General features: G+C 42.1%; 2 protein-coding genes across 3 annotated transcripts; both read left to right on the forward strand.

Annotated features, from left to right (window-relative positions):
* The first annotated feature begins 186 nt into the window (after window positions 1–186).
* Window positions 187–12,978, forward strand: LOC101743629 (sulfite oxidase). Of its 2 annotated transcripts, none has more exons than XM_004923852.4 (11): window positions 187–452; window positions 745–908; window positions 2,319–2,436; window positions 6,542–6,720; window positions 7,562–7,715; window positions 8,290–8,482; window positions 9,539–9,673; window positions 10,470–10,662; window positions 11,051–11,251; window positions 11,826–11,998; window positions 12,449–12,978. In XM_004923852.4, exons 1-11 carry the CDS (start codon window positions 367–369, stop codon window positions 12,575–12,577), a joined length of 1,725 nt encoding a protein of 574 aa, XP_004923909.1. In that variant the 5' UTR covers window positions 187–366; the 3' UTR covers window positions 12,578–12,978. The 2 variants fall into 2 exon arrangements, with proteins under 2 accessions (XP_004923909.1, XP_012543925.1); XM_012688471.3 differs by having other exon boundaries at window positions 9,542–9,673.
* A 4,611-nt stretch (window positions 12,979–17,589) lies between these two features.
* LOC101743493 (gamma-butyrobetaine dioxygenase) lies at window positions 17,590–20,721 on the forward strand. The gene has a single exon (XM_004923851.4). The coding sequence runs from the start codon at window positions 18,104–18,106 to the stop codon at window positions 19,361–19,363; it is 1,260 nt and encodes a 419-aa protein (XP_004923908.1). The 5' UTR covers window positions 17,590–18,103; the 3' UTR covers window positions 19,364–20,721.
* The last annotated feature ends 274 nt before the right edge of the window (window positions 20,722–20,995 follow it).

Genomic DNA, 20,995 nt, shown 5'->3' on the forward strand with positions numbered 1-20,995 from the left:
CTTGTGTCTCACCTCGTTTCATTCCATTTCATTTTATTCAATTTCATTCCATAGTTTCTCATCAATAAATTTAATTTCAATCGTTCCATTTCACTTTTGTTACAAAAAAGTCTCGATCCATGTGCTACGTTCCCTTTGCTTACCCATTTAGATGAATCAAGCTTTTTTTTTAATGTATTTTAATGACATTAATTATTATTATCGTTATGTCTTCAATAAATACTCATTGCCTCTGAACTGTTTGTTTTATAAAATTGGTCTGGTGATAAGAGTTAAAACAAACATATGTGTATTATCTATGAAACAAACAGCCACCAAGGTCAAAATATCAAATAAATTAAATTTGTCTGTAGATGGAAATATTTTATGTATCAGTGTAGTGAAACAAATAAAACGCGTGAAACGTTTTGCGATATTTATTTCGAGATGTCTTTAAAAAAAATACTACTGGGGTAAGTAAAGCAAAACATATATAAAAACTAATTAGAATGCGTTAAATATAATTACAGGTAATTATAAAAGTAAAAATTTAAATGTTCATACCTTCCTTTATCTGTCCGTCGCGCTTGATTTTTATGTTATTGCACTAAATAATTAACAATACAATTAATAGGATGAATTTAATATTTCGTCATATCACAACTCTATTTAAAAATATTTAGAAGGAACAAATTTCAAATATAATTTGTACATGAAATTGGCTGCTCTCATTTATATATTTATCAAGTCAATATAAAATTTCAGCACTGTATTCCTAAGAAACAGATACATAGGATTATCTTCAGTTTCAACAATAACTGACAAAAAATACAGATTTGATGAGAGTGAAGGTTTTTTATTTAGAACCAAAGGAAAGATTCTTACAGCAGCTGTCTTCAGTTCTGTGCTTATTGGAGCTGCTGTTAATGGTAATAATTACATTTACTAGTAATTTTTTTTTTTTTTTTATTGCCTTTGTAGGCAGACTAGCATTCAGGCCACCTGATGGTGAGTGGTTACCGTCGCCCATGGACTTCAGCAATGCCAAGGGCAGAGCTAAGCTACTGCCTACAGCTTAATACTCTCCACAAGCCTCGTTTGAAGAAGGACATGTCATAGCGCTGGGGAAACACTGTGGAGGGGAGCTCATTCCATAGCCGGATGGTACGTGGCAAAAAAGATCTCTGGAAACGCACTGTGGATGACCGCAGTGGCTCCAGGTAGTATGGATGAACTCTACTCCGGTGGCGGGCGGTGCGATGGTAAAAACGAGACGTTGGTATCATCTCAAACAATTCCTAAGAGCACTCCCCATGGAACATGCGGTACAAAATACAGAGGGAACCGAAGTCCCTCCGCAGACCCAGAGGCTCCAAACGATCCGTGAGAATGGGATTATCGACAATCCGAACGGCTCTCTTCTGTATGGAGTCAAATGGAAGAAGCTGGTATTTGGGAGCCCCGGCCCAGACATGGGAGCAGTACTCCACGCGAGGCCGGACTTGTGCTTTATAGAGCAAAAGTCTTTGTCCAGGTGTGAAGTACCGCTTGGCTCTGTTGTTCTGAACCAAGTTCAATTCACCCCATTCGGAGACTCGCCCCAGAGAGCTCTCCACTTCAGACACAAGTTTTGATCGTCTCTCTTGCACCATGCTCTAAAAGAGACTCTGATGGCCGATATATCGCGCATCCCCCGTGCTGTCATCCGCATAGCAATGCATGCCATCAATAGACAGCATGTCATTGATATACAGGATGAAAAGCGTGGGGGAGAGCACCGAACCTTGTGGAACGCCAGCGTTAATGGTCATGGTATCAGAGCAGTAACCGTCTACAACGACCGTGATGCTCCGCCCATCCAAGAAGCTAGCGATCCACTTGCAGAGACCCTCGGGGATTCCGTAAGATGGTAACTTCGATAGAAGTGCCCTATGCCAGACCCTGTCGAAGGCCTTCGCGATATCAAGGCTCACAGCAAGAGCCTCGCCCTTGCTCTCCAAGGCTTCAGCCCACCTGTGAGTAAGGTATACAAGAAGATCGCCAGCTGAGCGACCGTGACGGAAACCGTACTGTCGGTCACTGATCAGCTGGCGATCAATACAGGCTTATATGGACTTATGAAAACTAAAAATCCCCTCTTTTAGTTATAAATTGTGTAATAAGTGTATAATATCCAATAAATACTAAATTATGTCACAAACATTGTATAGTAAGTAATTTTCTGACCGAAAAGCTTACTTATGTCTGATATAGTTTTATCCTCAATAACAATATTATCCTCCTTTATTTGTCTCTGAGAGACAGGTGTCTATGCTAATAAAAAATGTTTCTTATTTCAGAACAGATAAAAGATAAAAATGTCAAATCACAATCTAATGATGTTGTTATTGAAGCTGGAGAGAAATTACCTGATCTTCCAACATATACAGCAGAAGAAGTCAGCAAACACGGAGACAAGTCAGTACTTCATTTACTTATTAGACTGAACATTGTAGAATCCAAATGTTTCTATATTATTAGCTTATTTACATCCCAGCACACATCCCAGTATAATAAGTTACCACACCGGGAAATTGGGGGTTGATTGCTTCCCGCTTCCGTAGGTTTAACCCGCGATTCCCTACAAGTGACCCCTGGGTAGTGCAAAACGGGAGCCGAATACGTAATCGGTGGTAGGACTTGTCCGACTGGCTGGCGACCACCCTCCAACTAGAGTCCGCCGCCAAATAGCCTAGCTGTGTTCCGGCGTGTGGGTTGGAGAGCCAGTTTTATTCCTTCCCTTTCTTCTTCCTTGTTGGGGGTGAATCTTGGCGATACCTAGAAGATGCAGAGCAGACGTGCGTGTGAGCTCGCGGGACTTGATTGTTTGACGGGGGTATAGGGAGACCCAGTGAAACGGTGTTCGCCGGTCAGTTGGGGACCTGAACCCGGGTGTCACTACTAAACTCCGCACCGGGAAGCTGTCCCGCCAACCCGTGTAAAATCCTGTCGTGCGGTCATCGTGCCGGAGTCGGAGACCGGAGTGGACCCCGACGATCGCACGCAGGGTGGACTGGGGGCCTTTTCATGCCCTGCGTCAGTCGCTCACGCAACCCGTGGTCGAGCACGTACTGTGCTCCGCGCTTTATTCAGGTATTGTCACGATTTCGCCTCGAACATCCTACCCCACCCAATCCAACTCTCCAAATTTTTTTTTTTTTTTTTATGAAAGTTCGAAAATGTTGAATGGTTTTGTCGGCGATTCCCCATTCCACATTTAATGTGGATTTCAGCAATGTAAGGGGTCTACATAGTAACCTCGACGCCGTACACCACTATCTTGAGACGGCGCAGCCAGCCCTCCTTTTTCTGACGGAGACGCAGATATCTGTTCCGGATGATACTTCGTACCTTGAATACCCCGGCTACGTATTGGAGCACAGCTTCCTGCGTAAAGCCGGGGTGTGTGTATTCGTCCGGGCTGATGTCTGTTGTCGCCGTCTACAAAGCCTAGAGCAACGGGACCTGTCCCTCTTGTGGCTGCGCGTAGATCACGGCGGTTGTACCCGAGTCTACCCGTGCCTGGACAGGTCCCACAGCAGTGATGCAGGTTCAGCTCTGATAGAGCATGTGCAAGAGGGGACTAACCGCGTGCTTGAGCAGTACCCATCTGCGGAGGTGGTGGTTCTTGGAGACTTTAACGCTCACCACCAAGAGTGGTTGGGGTCCAGAACCACTGACCTCCCGGGTCGGGCTGCCTACGATTTCGCCTTGGCCTACGGCCTCTCCCAGCAAGTGACACAGCCCACCCGTGTCCCAGATATTGAGGGGCACGAGCCTTCTCTGTTGGACCTTCTGCTGACCACCGATCCAGCCGGATACAGTGTGGTGGTCGACGCTCCACTTGGATCGTCTGATCACTGCCTTATCCGTGCTGCCACACCACTCTCTCGTCCTAGTCGTCGAACGACGACCAGGTATCGAAGAGTTTGGCAGTATTTGTCAGCAGATTGGGATGGATTGCGTGAGTTTTACGCATCCTACCCATGGGGGCGGTTCTGCTTTTCCTCTGCTGATCCTGACGTCTGTGCGGACCGTCTTAAAGACGTGGTGCTCCAGGGGATGGAATTGTTTATCCCCTCCTCTGAAGTGCCCGTTGGGGGTCGCAGCAGACCCTGGTATAACAATGCCAGCAGGGATGCTGCACACCTCAAGCGGTCCGCATACGTTGCATGGGATGATGCTAAGAGACGTCGGGATCCTAACATCTCAGAGGAAAGGCGGAAATATAATGCCGCTTCCAGGTCCTACAAGAAGGTTATTGCCAGGGCGAAATCGGAGCACGTTGCTAGAATTGGCGAGCGACTGAAGAGCTATCCCTCTGGGAGCCGTGCTTTTAGGTCGCTCGCCAAAGCTGCAGAAGGTAACTTTTGCAGGTCTAGTCTCCCACCACTACGCAAGTCCGATGACAGTCTGGCCCATAGTGCGAAAGAGAAGGCTGACCTTCTGGTCAAATTCTTCGCCTCGAACTCGACTGTGGACGACGGGGGTGCCACACCACCGAACATCCCCCGGTGTGATAGTTCCCTGCCGGAGATCTGCTTTACACAGTGTGCAGTCAGGCGGGAACTCCGACTCCTGGACGTCCATAAGTCGAGTGAGCCAGACGGCATCCCTGCAGTGGTTCTAAAAACGTGTGCCCCTGCGCTAACGCGTTTGTATCGCCTCTCTTATTGCGCTAACAGGATTCCGTCTTCATGGAAGACCGCCCACGTCCACCCTATCCCCAAGAAGGGTGACCGGTCGGACCCATCGAGCTATAGGCCTATCGCGATAACTTCCTTGCTTTCCAAGGTGATGGAGCGAATAATTAATATACAACTCCTGAAGTATTTGGAGGATCGCCAGCTGATCAGTGACCGACAGTACGGTTTCCGTCACGGTCGCTCAGCTGGCGATCTTCTTGTATACCTTACTCACAGGTGGGCTGAAGCCTTGGAGAGCAAGGGCCAGGCTCTTGCTGTGAGCCTTGATATCGCGAAGGCCTTCGACAGGGTCTGGCATAGGGCACTTCTGTCGAAGCTACCATCTTACGGAATCCCCGAGGGTCTCTGCAAGTGGATCGCTAGCTTTTTGGATGGGCGGAGCATCACGGTCGTTGTAGACGGTGACTGTTCTGATACCATGACTATTAACGCTGGCGTTCCACAAGGTTCGGTGCTCTCCCCCAGGCTTTTCATCCTGTATATCAATGACATGCTGTCTATTGATGGCATGCATTGCTATGCGGATGACAGCACGGGGGATACGCGATATATCGGCCATCAGAGTCTCTCTCGGAGCGTGGTGCAAGAGAGACGATCAAAACTTGGGTCTGAAGTGGAGAACTCTCTGGGGCGAGTCTCCAAATGGGGTGAATTGAACTTGGTTCAATTCAACTCGTTAAAGACACAAGTTTGCGCGTTCACTGCGAAGAAGGACCCCTTTGTCATGGCGCCGCAATTCCAAGGAGTATCCCTGCAACCTTCCGAGAGTATTGGGATACTTGGGGTCGACATTTCGAGCGATGTCCAGTTTCGGATTCATTTGGAAGGCAAAGCCAAGTTGGCGTCCAAAATGCTGGGAGTCCTCAACAAAGCGAAGCGGTACTTCACGCTTGGACAAAGGCTTTTGCTTTATAAAGCACAAGTCCGGTCTCGCGTGAAGTACTGCTCCCATCTTTGGGCCGGGGCTCCCAAATACCAGCTTCTTCCATTTGACTCCATACAGAGGAGGGCCGTTCGGATTGTCCATAATCCCATTCTCACGGATCGTTTGGAACCTCTGGGTCTGCGGAGGGACTTCGGTTCCCTCTGTATTTTGTACCGTATGTTCCATGGGGAGTGCTCTGAGGAATTGTTCGAGATGATACCGGCATCTCGTTTTTACCATCGCACCGCCTGCCACCGGAGTAGAGTTCATCCATACTACCTGGAACCACTGCGGTCATCCACAGTGCGTTTCCAGAGGTCTTTTTTGCCACGTACCATCCGGCTATGGAATGAGCTCCCCTCCACGGTGTTTCCCGAGCGCTATGACATTTCCTTCTTCAAACGAGGCTCGTGGAGAGTATTAAGCGGTAGGCAGCGGCTTGGCTCTGCCCCTGGCATTGCTGAAGTCCATGGGCGACGGTAACCACTCACCATCAGGTGGGCCGTATGCCCGTCTGCCTACAAGGGCATCACCGTCAGGGACACCATCTACCTAGCATGTGTCGAAAGTAGGTCTAGAGTGTATTGTAATTCATATGCCAACAAATTAAAAGTATGACTGCTTTGTGGCAGATACAAGTAAGATGGTGTTACGTACCTATGCAGACTAAACCAATAAAAAGCTAGCTTTCAATCTTGATGAGGATTGAGGAAAGTGTATGACTTATTTAGTTTGTTATCCTGGCTATGGTACTATAAGTCTGGGCTAGATTCCCTTTCTGAGTCAATATGTTTGTTGCAAATACATATTATATTTAGGGATCGAAGGTCTCATCTCATTAAGGCAGTTAGATCTGAGACATTTTTTGATAAGAAATAACCCTTGCTTACAGAAATAGTTTTTGGGTGACATACAAACATGGTGTTTATGATGTAACAAAATTCCTTCCGTCCCATCCTGGAGGGGAACAGATCATGAACGCAGGGGGACTCAGTATAGAGCCATTTTGGAATGTGTATGGGATGCATAAAACTCCAGAGATTTATAAGTTACTTGAATCGTACAGGATTGGTATGTTGAATTTTTTTCTTTTTAATACAATAATAGTAAATTAATTAGGAATAGAAAAAAAAACATAAAGCATCCGAAATAAATTATCCTGCCAAAATAGGTTTTAGTTTTATTGGTTTATTAAAATATCTAAATAATATATTTTTCAAATTCAATTTATCAATATTTTTTTTAATTGTTGCTCTCAGTGTTTAGTTGTGAAAATAAATAATATTACAATTTTGTTCTCAAATCATATTTATACACTTTTATAATTCTTAATTTTTTTTTTTTTTGTATTTGAAAAGTCTCATTTATGAATGGGCTAGAATATGAATTGAATAAACATTCATTTTGGTTTTACCGCAGTCAATTATAGTTTATCTGTTTCGTTTATTCTTAGAGCTATTAGGTATTGCCAATTTCAGAATAACTGTCTTAATATTTTAATATTGTTGTAATATTGTCTAAGCTGATCATGATCTATAATGATGCCACAAGTATCATACAATAGTAGTAGCCATAAGTAACTATACTTGAGACCTTAGAACTTATATCTCAAGATGGGTGGCGCATTTACGTTGTAGGTGTCCATGGGCTCAAGTAACCACTTAACATAAGGTGGGCTGTTAGCTCGTCCACCCATCTAAGCAATAAAAAAATATATTGAGTAACTATACTGAGATCTCAGAACTCGTATCTCTAGGCGGCATTTACGTTGTAGATGTCTATGGGCTCCGGTAACCACTTAACATCAGAGGGGCCGTGAGCTCACCCACCAATCTAAGCCATAACAAAAAAATTAAAATAAAAACACCATTTAAATTTTCCATTTAAAGCAATCGCAATTGTTCTGCACCAGGCAACCTCCATGACGACGATGTAATAGATCACTCAGATGATGAATTGTGGGTCAAAGAGCCAGTTAGGGATAACAGGCTCATAGTTAAAACCGCCAAGCCATTCAATGCTGAAATACCTGCAAAATATCAAATTAAATTCTTCGATACTCCCAAGTATGTAATCGATAAAATATATTTATTTTGCTTTCTTTTTTTTTGTAACACTTTATCCGTATTGTTGTTGGAGTCATCTGTCCTTATCTGCCTATTTCTGTCGCGTAGCTGTACTATATTTAAGTTTCAAATGTAATTTAGCCCAAATAAACTCACAGAGATTCCGACTTCTGATTGGACCTGAACTGGTGGTAGGACCTCTTGTGAGCCCGCACGGGAAAGGTACCACTACCCCGCCTATTTCTACCGTCAAGCAGTAATGCGTTTCGGTTTGAAGGGTGGGGCAGCCGTTGTAACTGTACTGAGACCTCAGAACTTATGTCTCAAGGTGGGTGGCGCATTTACGTTGTAGAGGTCTATGGGCTCCAGTAGCCACTTAACATCGGGTGCGCTGCGAGCTCGTCCACCCATCTAAGCAATAAATAAATAAAAAGAATATCAATTTAAACCCGAATTCGTTAGCTCTTCTATAGCTAAAATTGTTAAAGCTATTGTAGAATTAAAAATGTATATTGCAGATTATATTTTTAATTAACATGACGTCACGCCACACGATTAAATTCCGTTTTTCCAGCGAGTTATTTTACGTGCGCCAACACATGCCTGTTCCAGAGCTGGACGCGGACGATCACCGTTTGAAGGTCACCGTCAAGGGATCTAAGATTCGTACCGAAGAGTTCAGTCTCCGCGACTTGGATAAGTTCCGGAGGGTTACCACCAGGGCGGCTCTGATGTGTGCCGGGAATCGACGCAGTGAGATGAATGAGGTATACTTCAATACCTGTAGTTAGATAATTAGATACCTAAGCTAGGCTGTTACTGGTGGTAGGACCTCTTGCGAGTCCGCCCGGGTAAGTACCACCACCCTGCCTATTTCTGCCGTGAAGCAGTAATGCGTTTCGGTTTGAAGGGTGGGGCAGCCGTTGTAACTATAGTTGAGGCCTTAGAACTTATATCTTAGGGTGGGTGGCGTATTTACGTCGTAGATGTCTATGGGCTCCAGTTTAGGTGGGCTATGAGCTTGTCCACCCATCTAAGCAATAAAAAAAGGCCGTAGATATACCTCCTACCACAAAACACAACTGACACTGCCACTTTGTCTGTAATTACTGGCCACGTTCACGTTGTGTATGGGATTTGGTTATCACGAAACCCTGGTCATTGAGATGATTACTTTTTAATGCGTAAACACGTAAATGAGCTCACGGCCCACCTGGTGATAAGTGGTTATCGAAGTCCATAAAAGTCACAATTTCAATATCAACTCAACATCGAGTCTGAAGTCACAACTGGCTAGTGGCCGCCTCACTGTTCAGACCGAAACGCATTACTGCTTCACGGTAGAAATAGGCCGGGTGGTGGTACCTACTCGTGGGGACTCACAAGAGGTCCTACCACCAGTAATTACGCAAATTATAATTTAGCGGGTTTGATTTTTATCACACGATGTTATTCCTTGATCGACACAGCCCACTGAGTTTCTCGCCGGATCTTCTCAGTGGGTCGCGTTCCGATCCGGTGATAGATTCTGCGAAGCACAGCTCTTGCTAGGGTCAGTGTTAGCGACAACGTCAGGTTTGCGCCCCGTGAGCTCACCTAATAGTTAAGGTTACGCTGATATAGCCTCTAAAGGCTCTCAGCTTAGGTAGGCCACACGGTGTTATTCCTTCACCATGGAAGGCAATCATGAACAATCACCTTAAGCACGTTTAATATGTTTTGACTGTGACTGTGATTATAAGACGTGTAGTGAGCTGTTGTCTGAACAGTCCTTTAGGCATCAATGACTTTTGTTTGTTGATTAATGTTGCTTTATTCCAAAGCAGGTGAAACCGGTGAAAGGTATCGGCTGGATGGGCGGGGCGATCAGCAACGCGGTGTGGGGCGGAGTGTATCTCAGAGACGTCCTCTTGTACAGCGGCGTGGACCCGGAAGACACTAAAGGGAAACACGTTATTGTAAGCTTTCATCTAACTTTAATTGTGATAGGTTGAAACGTTTTGTTTCCGGAGTTGAGTTCATCCATACTACCTAGAGCCACAGCGTTCATACACAGTGCGTTTCCAGAGGTATTTGTTGCCACGTACCATCTGGCTTTGGAATGAACTCCCCTCCACTGTGTTTCCCGAGCGCTGTGACTTGTTCTTCTTTAGGCTTGCGAAGAGTACGTAATGGTAGGCAGCGGCTTGGGTCTGCCCCTGGCATTGATGAAGTCCATGAGCGACGGTAACCACTCACCATCAGGTGGGCCGTATGCTCGTCTGCTCGTCTGCCTACACGATCAATAAATAAAAAATAAAAACAAAAAAAATTTAATCTTGAGTTGTGTCAGTGCTCATTAACATCGATCATTACACGAACAATAGTAACATTAAAAAGTGTTTTCAACTAACAAGCTCCTCTTACGCAATACCTATACGAATAACGATCAGCTGACGAGCGAGGTCAACGACCTCGTGTGTCTGCGTCCCGAGTACATTAATTCTTATAATACCTGTTTTTCTGACCGACTGGGTCTGAACACTTAAGACATAAAATCAATATCCACGATTCAATATTTTAATTGAATATATTATCTGTGTAACTTTTGTCCATTAATGGAAAATACCGTATTTCACATTTGACCTTATGCTGACATAAAAGTATGTGTAAAATATTTTTGAACTTTAAAACCTATTGCATAACTACGAAAATCGCTAAACTCATAAATTCGTTCTTCAAATACCCACTCTGATTTCAAAATAATTTCGACAGTTCACAGGCGCAGACATAGACGCGACCGGCGTTAATTTCAGCACGTCGATACCGCTGGACATGGCGATGAACCCCAGCAGCGGCATCCTGCTCGCCACCACCATGAACGGCCACCCCCTGCCCCCCGACCACGGCCGCCCCCTGCGCGTGGTGGTCCCCGGGGCGCCCGCCGTGCGGAGCGTCAAGTGGCTGCGTACGTATCCGCACTGAGCTGTTAAACGTATTGGATAATATGCGGCCAACACACGACCCTAAAATCAGTTGCGATATGGGGACAGTGGTGGGGACTCCTACTATCGACTCGTGCAGCTCGCAACACGCCTTAACATTAATAAAAATCAGTTCCCAATTTTTATGAGCATAGATAGATAAGCATCACTGCCGGTCTGGTTTTAAACAATGATGAAACGATAATCACGGACATCACAGCGAATGACGGCGCCCAGGCATAAGCTCAGGCTGTCTCACTTAAAAAACACATCACCCCTTGAGGCATTAGGGCATACGTGCTCATACCGTCTAAGCTAGAACTGGCTCAGAACACCCTACATAGATCTGATATAGTTGACTGTTCCAAACAGAATCCATCACCGTCTCCGAAGACGAGAGTCCCTCGCACTGGCACCAGAAAGACTACAGAGCCTTCAACCCGTCCAAGACGTGGGAGACGGCGGACTTCGCCACCGCGCCGCCCGTGTACAGCCTGCCCGTCACCTCCGCGATCTGCGACCCCGCCGACGGTGACGTTATCAGTGTCAAGAACGGAGCTGTTCAAGTTCGAGGTGAGGACATGGACAATAACACTGTCGACGTACAATGCGAGTGACGCAGCTAAGGATATCGTGAACATGTTTGTATGAATACTTAATATAGTAAAATAACATAGCTAACTGACACCTGCGACTTCGGTCATGTGCTTAATTTAGTAGGAACGAGATGGTTTTTCGAGATAAAAAAAGGTAATTTGCGTCACTATAGTATGTATTAGTGTAAAAAAAATATGTCTATCCATTTTTTCGTTTCGAGGTAAAATAAGGACAAACAAACACATTTTCATATATATAATTTTGTATAATTAATGTATAATTTACTAGAGCCCATAGAAATCTACAACGTAAATGCGCCACCCACCTTGAGATATGAATTCTAAGGTCTCAGTATAGTTACAGCAGCTGCCCCCCCCTTCAAACCGAAACGCATTACTGCTTCACGGCAGAAATAGGCGGGGCGGTGGTACCTACCCGCGCGGACTCACAAAAGATCCTACCACCAGTAAAAATTTTCAAATAACTTCAAATAAATAAAGTCGAATTTCGATTACTGGGGGACTAGTACCAGTGTAGTTGAACTCTGCAGGCTACGCGTACTCCGGCGGCGGGGCGAAGATCGTCCGCGTGGACGTGTCGGCGGACGGCGGGCGCAGCTGGTGGGAGGCGCGCGAGCTGCAGGCCGACGCCGCGCCGCCGCAGCAGCACTACGGCTGGACCCTGTGGACGGCCAGCGTGCCCGTCGCGACACAACAGAAGGAGGCAGGACGCAATTAAATTATTAAAAAAAAAAACAAGCTTCTAATAATTCAATAAATTATAATATGCAAAATCGACTAATAAATTATACCTACCGCAGATCTACACCACTTATTATTTATTTATTTATTATAAATTGTCACTTTGTCACCGTTGACATGTTTAGTGATGTTTTTTTTATTTCTTAGATGAGCGACGAGCTCACTGCCCACCTGTTGTTAAGTGATTACTGGAGCCCATAGACATCTACGACGTAAATGCGCCACCCACCTCGAGATATAAGTTCTAAGGTCTCAACTATAGTTACAACGGCTGTCCCACCCTTCTAAAACCGTTCGCCAAACCGAAACGCACTACTGCTTCACGGCAGAAACAGGCAGGGTGGTGGTACCTACCCGCGCGAACTCACAAGAGGTCCTACCACCAGTTAACCTTATTGGTTTTTGTTTTCAGGTGGAACTATGGGCTAAAGCTACTGACAGCAATTTCAATACGCAGCCAGAACGATTCAACGACATTTGGAACATTAGAGGAATACTCAGCAACGCCTACCACAGAATCAAAATTAAACTTGTACATTAATTAAAATGTTAGAGAGAGGCGATCAAATTTACAATCAATCTTTTATACTCTTTATTCTCTGTTAATTTATTTATTGTTACGAATTTCTAAAAAGGGAACCGGGTTGATATTAAAAGTATATACATTAAAAAAAAAGCGCAGTTCGTGTGACGTCATTTGGGGCTAAAATGAACATCGCGCTAACAAAGGATCGTGAGCTCAATGAACAACGATTGCCCACGTGTGACATCACACCTTACGGTTGTGATTTAACTTGACTTGATTTTATTATTATTTATTCGTTTTTATGTACTAAATTACAATAATAGTGACTGTTTTATTTTATATATTAATTAAACAATACATTTTGTAATTGTTCCGGCTTAGGTACTATAGTGTAATAAATGTTTTAAATAAACAAAGGTTGAATTTTATTTGGCTCCAAGCTAAGATTATCTCTTGTGTACCAGGAATATCATGTGAACCAAGTTCGCCCAAACCCCTAATATATTCAGCTGACTCGCTGACTCCCATTCCCGATCCTGCGGACAGAATGGAAAGCAGTCGACGTCGCCCAAAACACGTCATCTCGGATCCTCCTGATCCACTAACGGTGCTTTTAGGTACTTCAAGCACCGGTCACCGTTCTCGTCGAACCCGTCGCTTGCGACGAAGGGCTCGACGAGTAAATTAACTCTCAGACACAGCCCACTGAGTTTCTCGCCGGATCTTCTCAGTGGGTCGCGTTTCCGATCCGGTGGTAGATTCTGCGAAGCACGGCTCTTGCTAGGGTTCGTGTTACAACATCGTCAGGTTTGAGCCCCGTGAGCTCACCTACTAAAGTTAGGGTTACGCTGACATAGCCGCTAGGGCTATCAGCTTAGGTAGGAGAAAAAAAAAAAAAAAAGCTGACTCCGACCGGGAATCAAACTTGTATTGTGAAGTACAGCAGTCGGGGTTTTTATCAACTGTTTACTACAAGCAACGATCGAAATTCGTCCCTAAGTACTATTACCCCAAGATTTAAATTTATTTTATATAATACCACATTTTGTTTTTGACATTCTGAAGACAATAAAGCTGACTATTTTTTATTACTAACACCAATGTTGGTAATTACTCCTAAAAATTATAAATCGATTGTCAAACAGATGATAAGATCATCATACCGTACTATATTGTTTCTGTTTAATTTAAAAAAAAAAAATTATTAGGCACACTATACACATTAAAAATAACAAGTAAAAAAAACTGGCTTACAACATAAGCCATGTGCGCCCGACTAAACAATACATATAATAATACAGATAATACCTGTACTACATATATGTACATAAGTACTCGAAAATGTTAGTGTTGATTTCTTATTTATTGCCAATGTAGGCAGACGGGCATACGGCCCACCTGATGGTGAGTTACCATCGTCCATAGACTGCAGCAATGCCAGGGACAGAGCCACGCCGCTGCCCACCATTAAGTACTCTCCACAAGCCTCTTATGAAAAAATACATGTCATAGCGCTCAGGAAAGACCTTGGAAGGGCCTTATTCCAATGCCGGATGGTTTATTAACAACGTATCAATTTTTCTAAGCGCACTTTCCGTAATAAAAAACAAACATCATATAATCAAGCGGGAAACAGGTAGATATCAATTATCCTACTAATTTCTTAAGTTAATCTTCATTCAAATCGATTGAGCAAAGCCACCGCCTTTTTTTATTTTTTTTTATTGCTTAGATGGTTGGACGAGCTCACAGCCCACCTGGTGTTAAGTGGTTACTGGAGCCCATAGACATCTACAATGTAAATGCGCCACCCACCTTGAGATATAAGTTCTAAGGTCTCAGTATAGTTACAACGGCTGCCCCACCCTTCAAACCGAAACGCATTACTGCTTCACGGCAGAAATAGGCGGGGTGGTGGTACCTACCCGTGCGGACTCACAAGAGGTCCTACCACCAGTAATTGAGACATAAAGCGAGAGAAAAAGACCTTTCCGAACTAAATCACGAACAGCGATACCGGAACAACACATTAAGAGAATAAAATATACCCCATACAAAAAATCCAAAGCGATATAAATTAATCAGAGTTCGTTATGTTGTAACAAGTTCACGTAAACGGCTTACCGACCTTTTGCGTAACTACACGGATAAGATTTTATTGTTTTGGGGTTCAACGTTCTATCTGTCAACAGATTCATGGGCATAATTCTTTTTTTATTGAATTTAAAATGCTAAATGATAGTAATAATACGGTTCAGTTCTTCAGTGTTCGCGAGTCATAGACATAATTAAAACGGCTTCTACCGTTTAATATTTTAGGAATCAAGGACAATGGTCTTTCTACGGTGATATTGCTCGGTGGGCCGATGGTCCAAATGCTTTTTATTTATTTTTTGCCTGCCTATTCTAGTAGCCTCGAGGTGTTATACTAGATTCACCGAGTGAGTAGGCGAGCACTCGAGACTCAGACTGGCGAATTTATTAACACTAGCCCTAGCAAGAGCAGTGCTTCGCAGAATCTACTGCCTACCACCGTATTGGAACCGGTTAAGTCTAACCTATGCGAGTGTGATATTCGCGGTGGCACCAAATTAGACTCCCTCGTCAAAAAACTATCACTTTCTTAAGTTATCCGTCGCACCACCGTGGTTCCTATCTACATATGTGAGAAATGTAAGCACAACGATTTTTAGTCACGAACCAGTCCGTAAGTAAATGATCGAAAGTACCTAAATAGCGTCCGTTCGCTTTTTCATTATAACAATAGTTGACATACCTACGTGGCTTACTTGTCCTGAGCGACGTCAGAAAACTATAAACGGTGTTTTTTTACCGAAACATATACTAGGTACTACTGAGCTGGCACTATGACCCCGAAGTGGGTCTTGGCCTCCGACAATAAACTTTGCCATTCATCCCGGCGCTGCGCAACACCTTGCTAGTCCGACACTTGGACTTCACGTAGGTATATTTCCTTCCACAACGTCAGACCTTGGGCCTCCCTACGGGGCGGCGTCCCTACGGTACACCCGCGTACATCCGTTTCACAGCCCGATCCTGCTCCATACGCACTACATTCCCGGGCCATCCGAGTCTTAGAATATTTGGCTCACCAATCGATCATCTCGCACTAATATTTTTCAAATCATGACATTAAATAGGAACATTTAAAGTTTAAATTTCTTTTTATTTTTATTTATTTATTTATTTTATTAGGCTCACAACACACATCACAAGCTAAAGATACACAAAAAACACAAATAAAAAGAAACAAAATCTGGCTTGCAACATAAGACATGTGCGCACGACAAAACAAGACATATAGTGCTGAATTTATATAACAATGTTCCTTACAATTATGACAAAACAACACAATAACAAAAACTAATCTAATGAATAATGTAAGGAAAAAAAAAAAAACAATATAATACATTAAACAATTACATTAACCTACCTATTAATAAAGTGGAGGATGCCCTTGAACATTTTTCTAAACGTAACTAACCTACAAGTAAAAATAACAAAATTTAAAAAATAAAAATAATAAAATTTCCACGTTCTTGTTTTTCTAGACGCGCAAAGAAATGTCATCTTTCGCTCAGTCACGAGAATTTTGTCTCTTATATGAAATATGAACTTGCCAAAAAGTCAAGTATTTATGATGAGCTTACACGTCACTTCGGATCCTCCCGATCCACTATCGGTGTTTTTAGCCATTCCAATCACCGATCACCTTTCTCGTCGAACCCATCGAAAGCGACGAAAGGTTCGTCGTGAAAAACAACTCACAGACACAGCTCACTGAGTTTCTCGTCGAATCTTTTCAGGCGATTCCGATCCAATAGTAAATTCAACGAAGCACTGCTCTTTCTACGGCTGATGTTAGCAAAGTCGCCAGGCTGAGCCCCGTGAGCTCGCCTAACACCTGCTGAAGCTAGCATAGCTCTAGGTTACTAGCCATAGGTAAGCAATGAAAAAATTAATATTGTTTCTTTTCTGACTTCCATGGAGCGCGTGATAGCCTCGCGACAAAAACCGGCAAGTTAGTTACACCCACCAGGGTGGGCTCAAACCTACAGCTTATCAACATTAAATTAATTCATTTCATTATAAAAAATTGTTAGTTAACTCATTGATATGCCACATGGAAAATTTTCGGTCAGATTTTACTTTTTATTCCAGATAGCGCTCGGACAATCAGAATTAAGCAGAGTGCACAATATTTAAGGAATGGTATTATTTGTTAGTTAGCATATTATTTGCCCCATGATTTTTTTTAAACGAGTAAATTTTGAACAGGTTTTGATTCGTTTATATTCGTTAGTAACGAAATATTCTTCACATGCATGTGAGTGCAACAATTTGGTTGGTTTTTTTTTCTTTTTTTTTCCTACCTAAGCTGATGGTCTTGAGAGACTATATCAGCCTAACCGGATAAGTAGGTGAGCTCACGGCGCTCAAACCTGACGTTGTTGCTAACACGAACCCTAGCAATAACCGTGCTTCGTAGAATCTACCACCGGATCGGAAACGCGACCCACTGAGAAGATTCGGCGAGAACCTCAGTGAGCTGGTTAGTTTTTAATACCGCTATAGTCCACTGCAGCCCACAGAAGAACATCAGCAATCGGGGTCACGCATCCCTAGCACGGCAGCCTAGACACGTAGAATACTCACGACAATGAACGTAACGCTCGAACTAAAAATCTATTCTGCATACTTTCAACAGCATTTCTTTGGCTCTTCTTCTTATATGAATATATACAAGTTTCGAATACCTACGCAACATTGATTCGCCGACCAAAAACACTCACTTCATAAAAGATCATCCTTTTTTCGTTCTCCACTAAAGTGGGCGGTGAAATTATAACGATTTGAAAGCGTATGTAAAGGCCTACATGGATATGAAAGCATTTTGATTAGATTTGAAACAACTTCTTTTTTACCCTTTTTTCCCCCTGGGCAATGACGGGACAAATGGTGCGGAGCCATATAAGGGTTATGTGTAGTACCTACAACTGATTTTTATAAATTTGTGACATTTATATATAGGTGTGCGTGGTTTATTCCCAGTTATTAATTAATATAAATTATTATATTTTTAAAGTCTAAAACCGTTCTCAATTAAAAATCACCGAAAGCCCCTGCCATTTTTTTTTAAATAAACCTGCAATAATTGAATTGTGAGATTAAATTGTCACTGACAAAAAATAACCTTTGAGAATTTATCCTTTATTCAAGAAAATCTAAGTTATTAAAAAAATCGTCGAATTAAATTCTGTTTATCGAATGTAAAACAGACTTTATGTATCGTGACGCAAATGCGTTTAAGGGTATCTGTAATTTATGAGATCAAATTCTTAGACTTATCGTATCGTGTTAACGTAACAATTTACCAATGTTTACTCGTACCTACTAATAATTTAATAATAATTTCAATATAAACAGGCCGGCTGTTAAATCAGATATCACAAATAATATAATGTCAAACAAATTTATCTCAGTTTATCATATTCCTGCTCTGAAGCGAGCACCGCAAACATGTTCGCTTTGAAACGGTTTCAAAGCTGCCGTTTTAAATTTATACCGAAAATAATCGCGACACAAATTCATAGTCACAGTGTTCTACTTAAATATACAAATGAAGACCATTTAAAACTTAACATCAAAGGAAATGATCTCAAGTTTCCCTTCGTTTGGCTTCGAGACAACTGTCAGTGCGACCAGTGCTTCCACAGAACCGCGAAGAGCAGGATCCTGGATTGGACAAAATTCGACATCAACATCAAGCCAGCAAACGTGGCCCAAGGCGAAAACTCGCTCCAAGTGACCTGGAGTGATGGGCATAAATCAAGTTACGAGTTCGACTGGCTAAAATTCAGGAGCTTCACCCCTGAAAACCAAAAAACATACAAGGACACGATCTTCAGACCGAAAAGGATAACTTGGCATGGTGATGATTTTGAAAACATTTTTAGCAAACACTATTACAATGATATTGTAAAGTCTGAAGAGGCTCTATACAATTGGTTACACCAACTTTCGATTTACGGCGTGGCTCTCATACAGAATACGCCTGCTTCAGAGACAGCTGTGGATAAAATCGTTGACAAGATCGGCTTCACGAAACGAACGCATTATGGGATCAAATTCATAGTCCAGCACGTGGCCAACACTAGCAACGTCGCATACCTGTCCAGCAATTTACAAATGCATACTGATCTACCTTACTACGAATACTGCCCCGGTGTAAACTTATTACACTGTCTAGTTCAAACGGCGAGCAGGGGTGGTGAGAATTTGCTGGTTGATTGTCATTACGTAGCAAATTACATGAAGGAAAACCACCCGGATGAGTATAAAATTTTGACTGACACCGAGGTCGAATGGAACGATATTGGCGAGGAGGATGGAAACGAATTCTACAAACTGAACCGAAGCCCTGTTATCAGCCTTGACAAGCACGGAGAAATAACAAAAATAAATTTCTCTGTAGCTCAGAGGAGCAGCAATCTCCCCGCTCCTTATGAGTCTGTCATACCTTGGTACAAATCTTATGCGCTCTTCCATAACCTTGGTCGAAAGTTCGCAGCGAAATACAAGACACAGGATGGAGATATTTTGGTCTTCGACAATAGAAGGCTACTGCATTCGAGAAGTGCTTACGAAGACAATTCAAACAACGTAAGAAAATTAATAGGTGCCTATGTTGATTGGGACGAAATATACTCGAGATTGCGATGCTTAACAGTTAAATTAAAATATGTCGATGGAATTTTTCAATCAAATCATAGAGGATAAAATGTTATGTTATGTAACATAGAGTAAGAATGTACTATTATAAATATTATTACTAAAACAAATACAGTCAAAACCGTTTAGTGCGACACCGTTTAGAACAACATACCGGTTATAATAACCTAGAACAAAGGTCCCGGCTGAATGCCATATGACCGCCTTATTAAAAATATTGCTTTATACGACATTGCTTATAACGACATACCTCATAAAACGACCACATTTAACTAATATTTTGGAGAATTAGATCTGTTAGAACGACCGGCTCAGCTGTATTGTAAACAATTTAAATAGTTATCCCCATTTGTCTTCAATGGCTATTAAAATCAGGAAAGAAAACAATAGTTTAGTGTAGGGTCTTTTCTAATTCTTAGAAACAAAACATGTGCATGCAGTAGAGTCAAAGCCCGTTTCTTCATAGCTCTTCAGTTAGTTTGTTACTTATCTATAGTCGGATTTTTAATTAGACGAAGCCAGCTGACAGTAGCTAATGTCACTTTGTGAAATAATGTTGCTATATTTAAAGTAATAGTGATGCGTTCAGTTCTCGTTCGATCACATGAATGAGCAATGAGTGTAAAGAGTTAATCATTAATTTCAAACTATAAAAGAATATTATTTATAATTTACAATAAAATTGTATTAAAGTGCTCCAATATATGTTACTAGTAGTATGTAATACAATCAGTTTTTTTATTTTCATTACCTACCTATAATTGTTATATTTTATACGTCTATAATTTCAACTATATGATGTATTAGAAATAGGACAGTCTTACAAGCTTCATCGCAATGTTTTTCTTAATGTTTAAAACACTCGGTATTCAGTACAGGTAGATACTATAGGAACATAATATTTCGTCGAAAACTCGTTGGTATGTACAAAGCACGCCTAAAACTCGAACCCCGTACCCGATATCGGCAATTCGGCACACCAACTATTCACTAGACAATCGAGGCAATTTCATTAATTCAGGAGTTTTTTCAATCGTTCACTTTGTCACAACACTATTTTTATTTCATCAAAAACTGACAACACAGTAAACGTCAGTTGACTTCGTCTAATAAAAAATCCGACTATATACACAAGACGCACCAAAACTTTGAATGATGGTGTCAATGCTGTTAGTGTATTAAGAAAGATTGATCTTTTTAATGAACAGTTCCACATCCACAGCAGTTATGACGATACGTTAATTAAAATGCAACGTGAATTACAAAATATCTATGCACAACAGAAGTGTTCCAAACAGACCAAAATTACAGATTTTATGCTCACAGAAAAATAATATGCATTGTACTTGTGTGTAATAAACAAAATGTACATAGTTGAGTAAATATATTTTTCCAATGATTCCCTATCGATTTGTTTGTACTTGCACGATACACATTAAGCATCACCGGTTGTTACGACTATCGGTTTTTACGACTGAATATGAGCAGTCCCTTCGATGTCGTTATAACAGATTTTGACTGTATACTCTTTTTTTTATTATAAACAGTAGGTACAGATTTTACTTTGATTCCGATTATGTTCTATTTTATTCATAATGGTAGATATATTTTAGCTATAGCTATAGGCTGCTTGGTCTTGATACTTTTTTAACGTGCATTAATTTTCTGTGAATAAATTTG

The sequence above is a fragment of the Bombyx mori genome, chromosome 5 (genome assembly GCF_030269925.1).
Source record: "Bombyx mori chromosome 5, ASM3026992v2".
Lineage (NCBI taxonomy): Eukaryota > Metazoa > Arthropoda > Insecta > Lepidoptera > Bombycidae > Bombyx > Bombyx mori.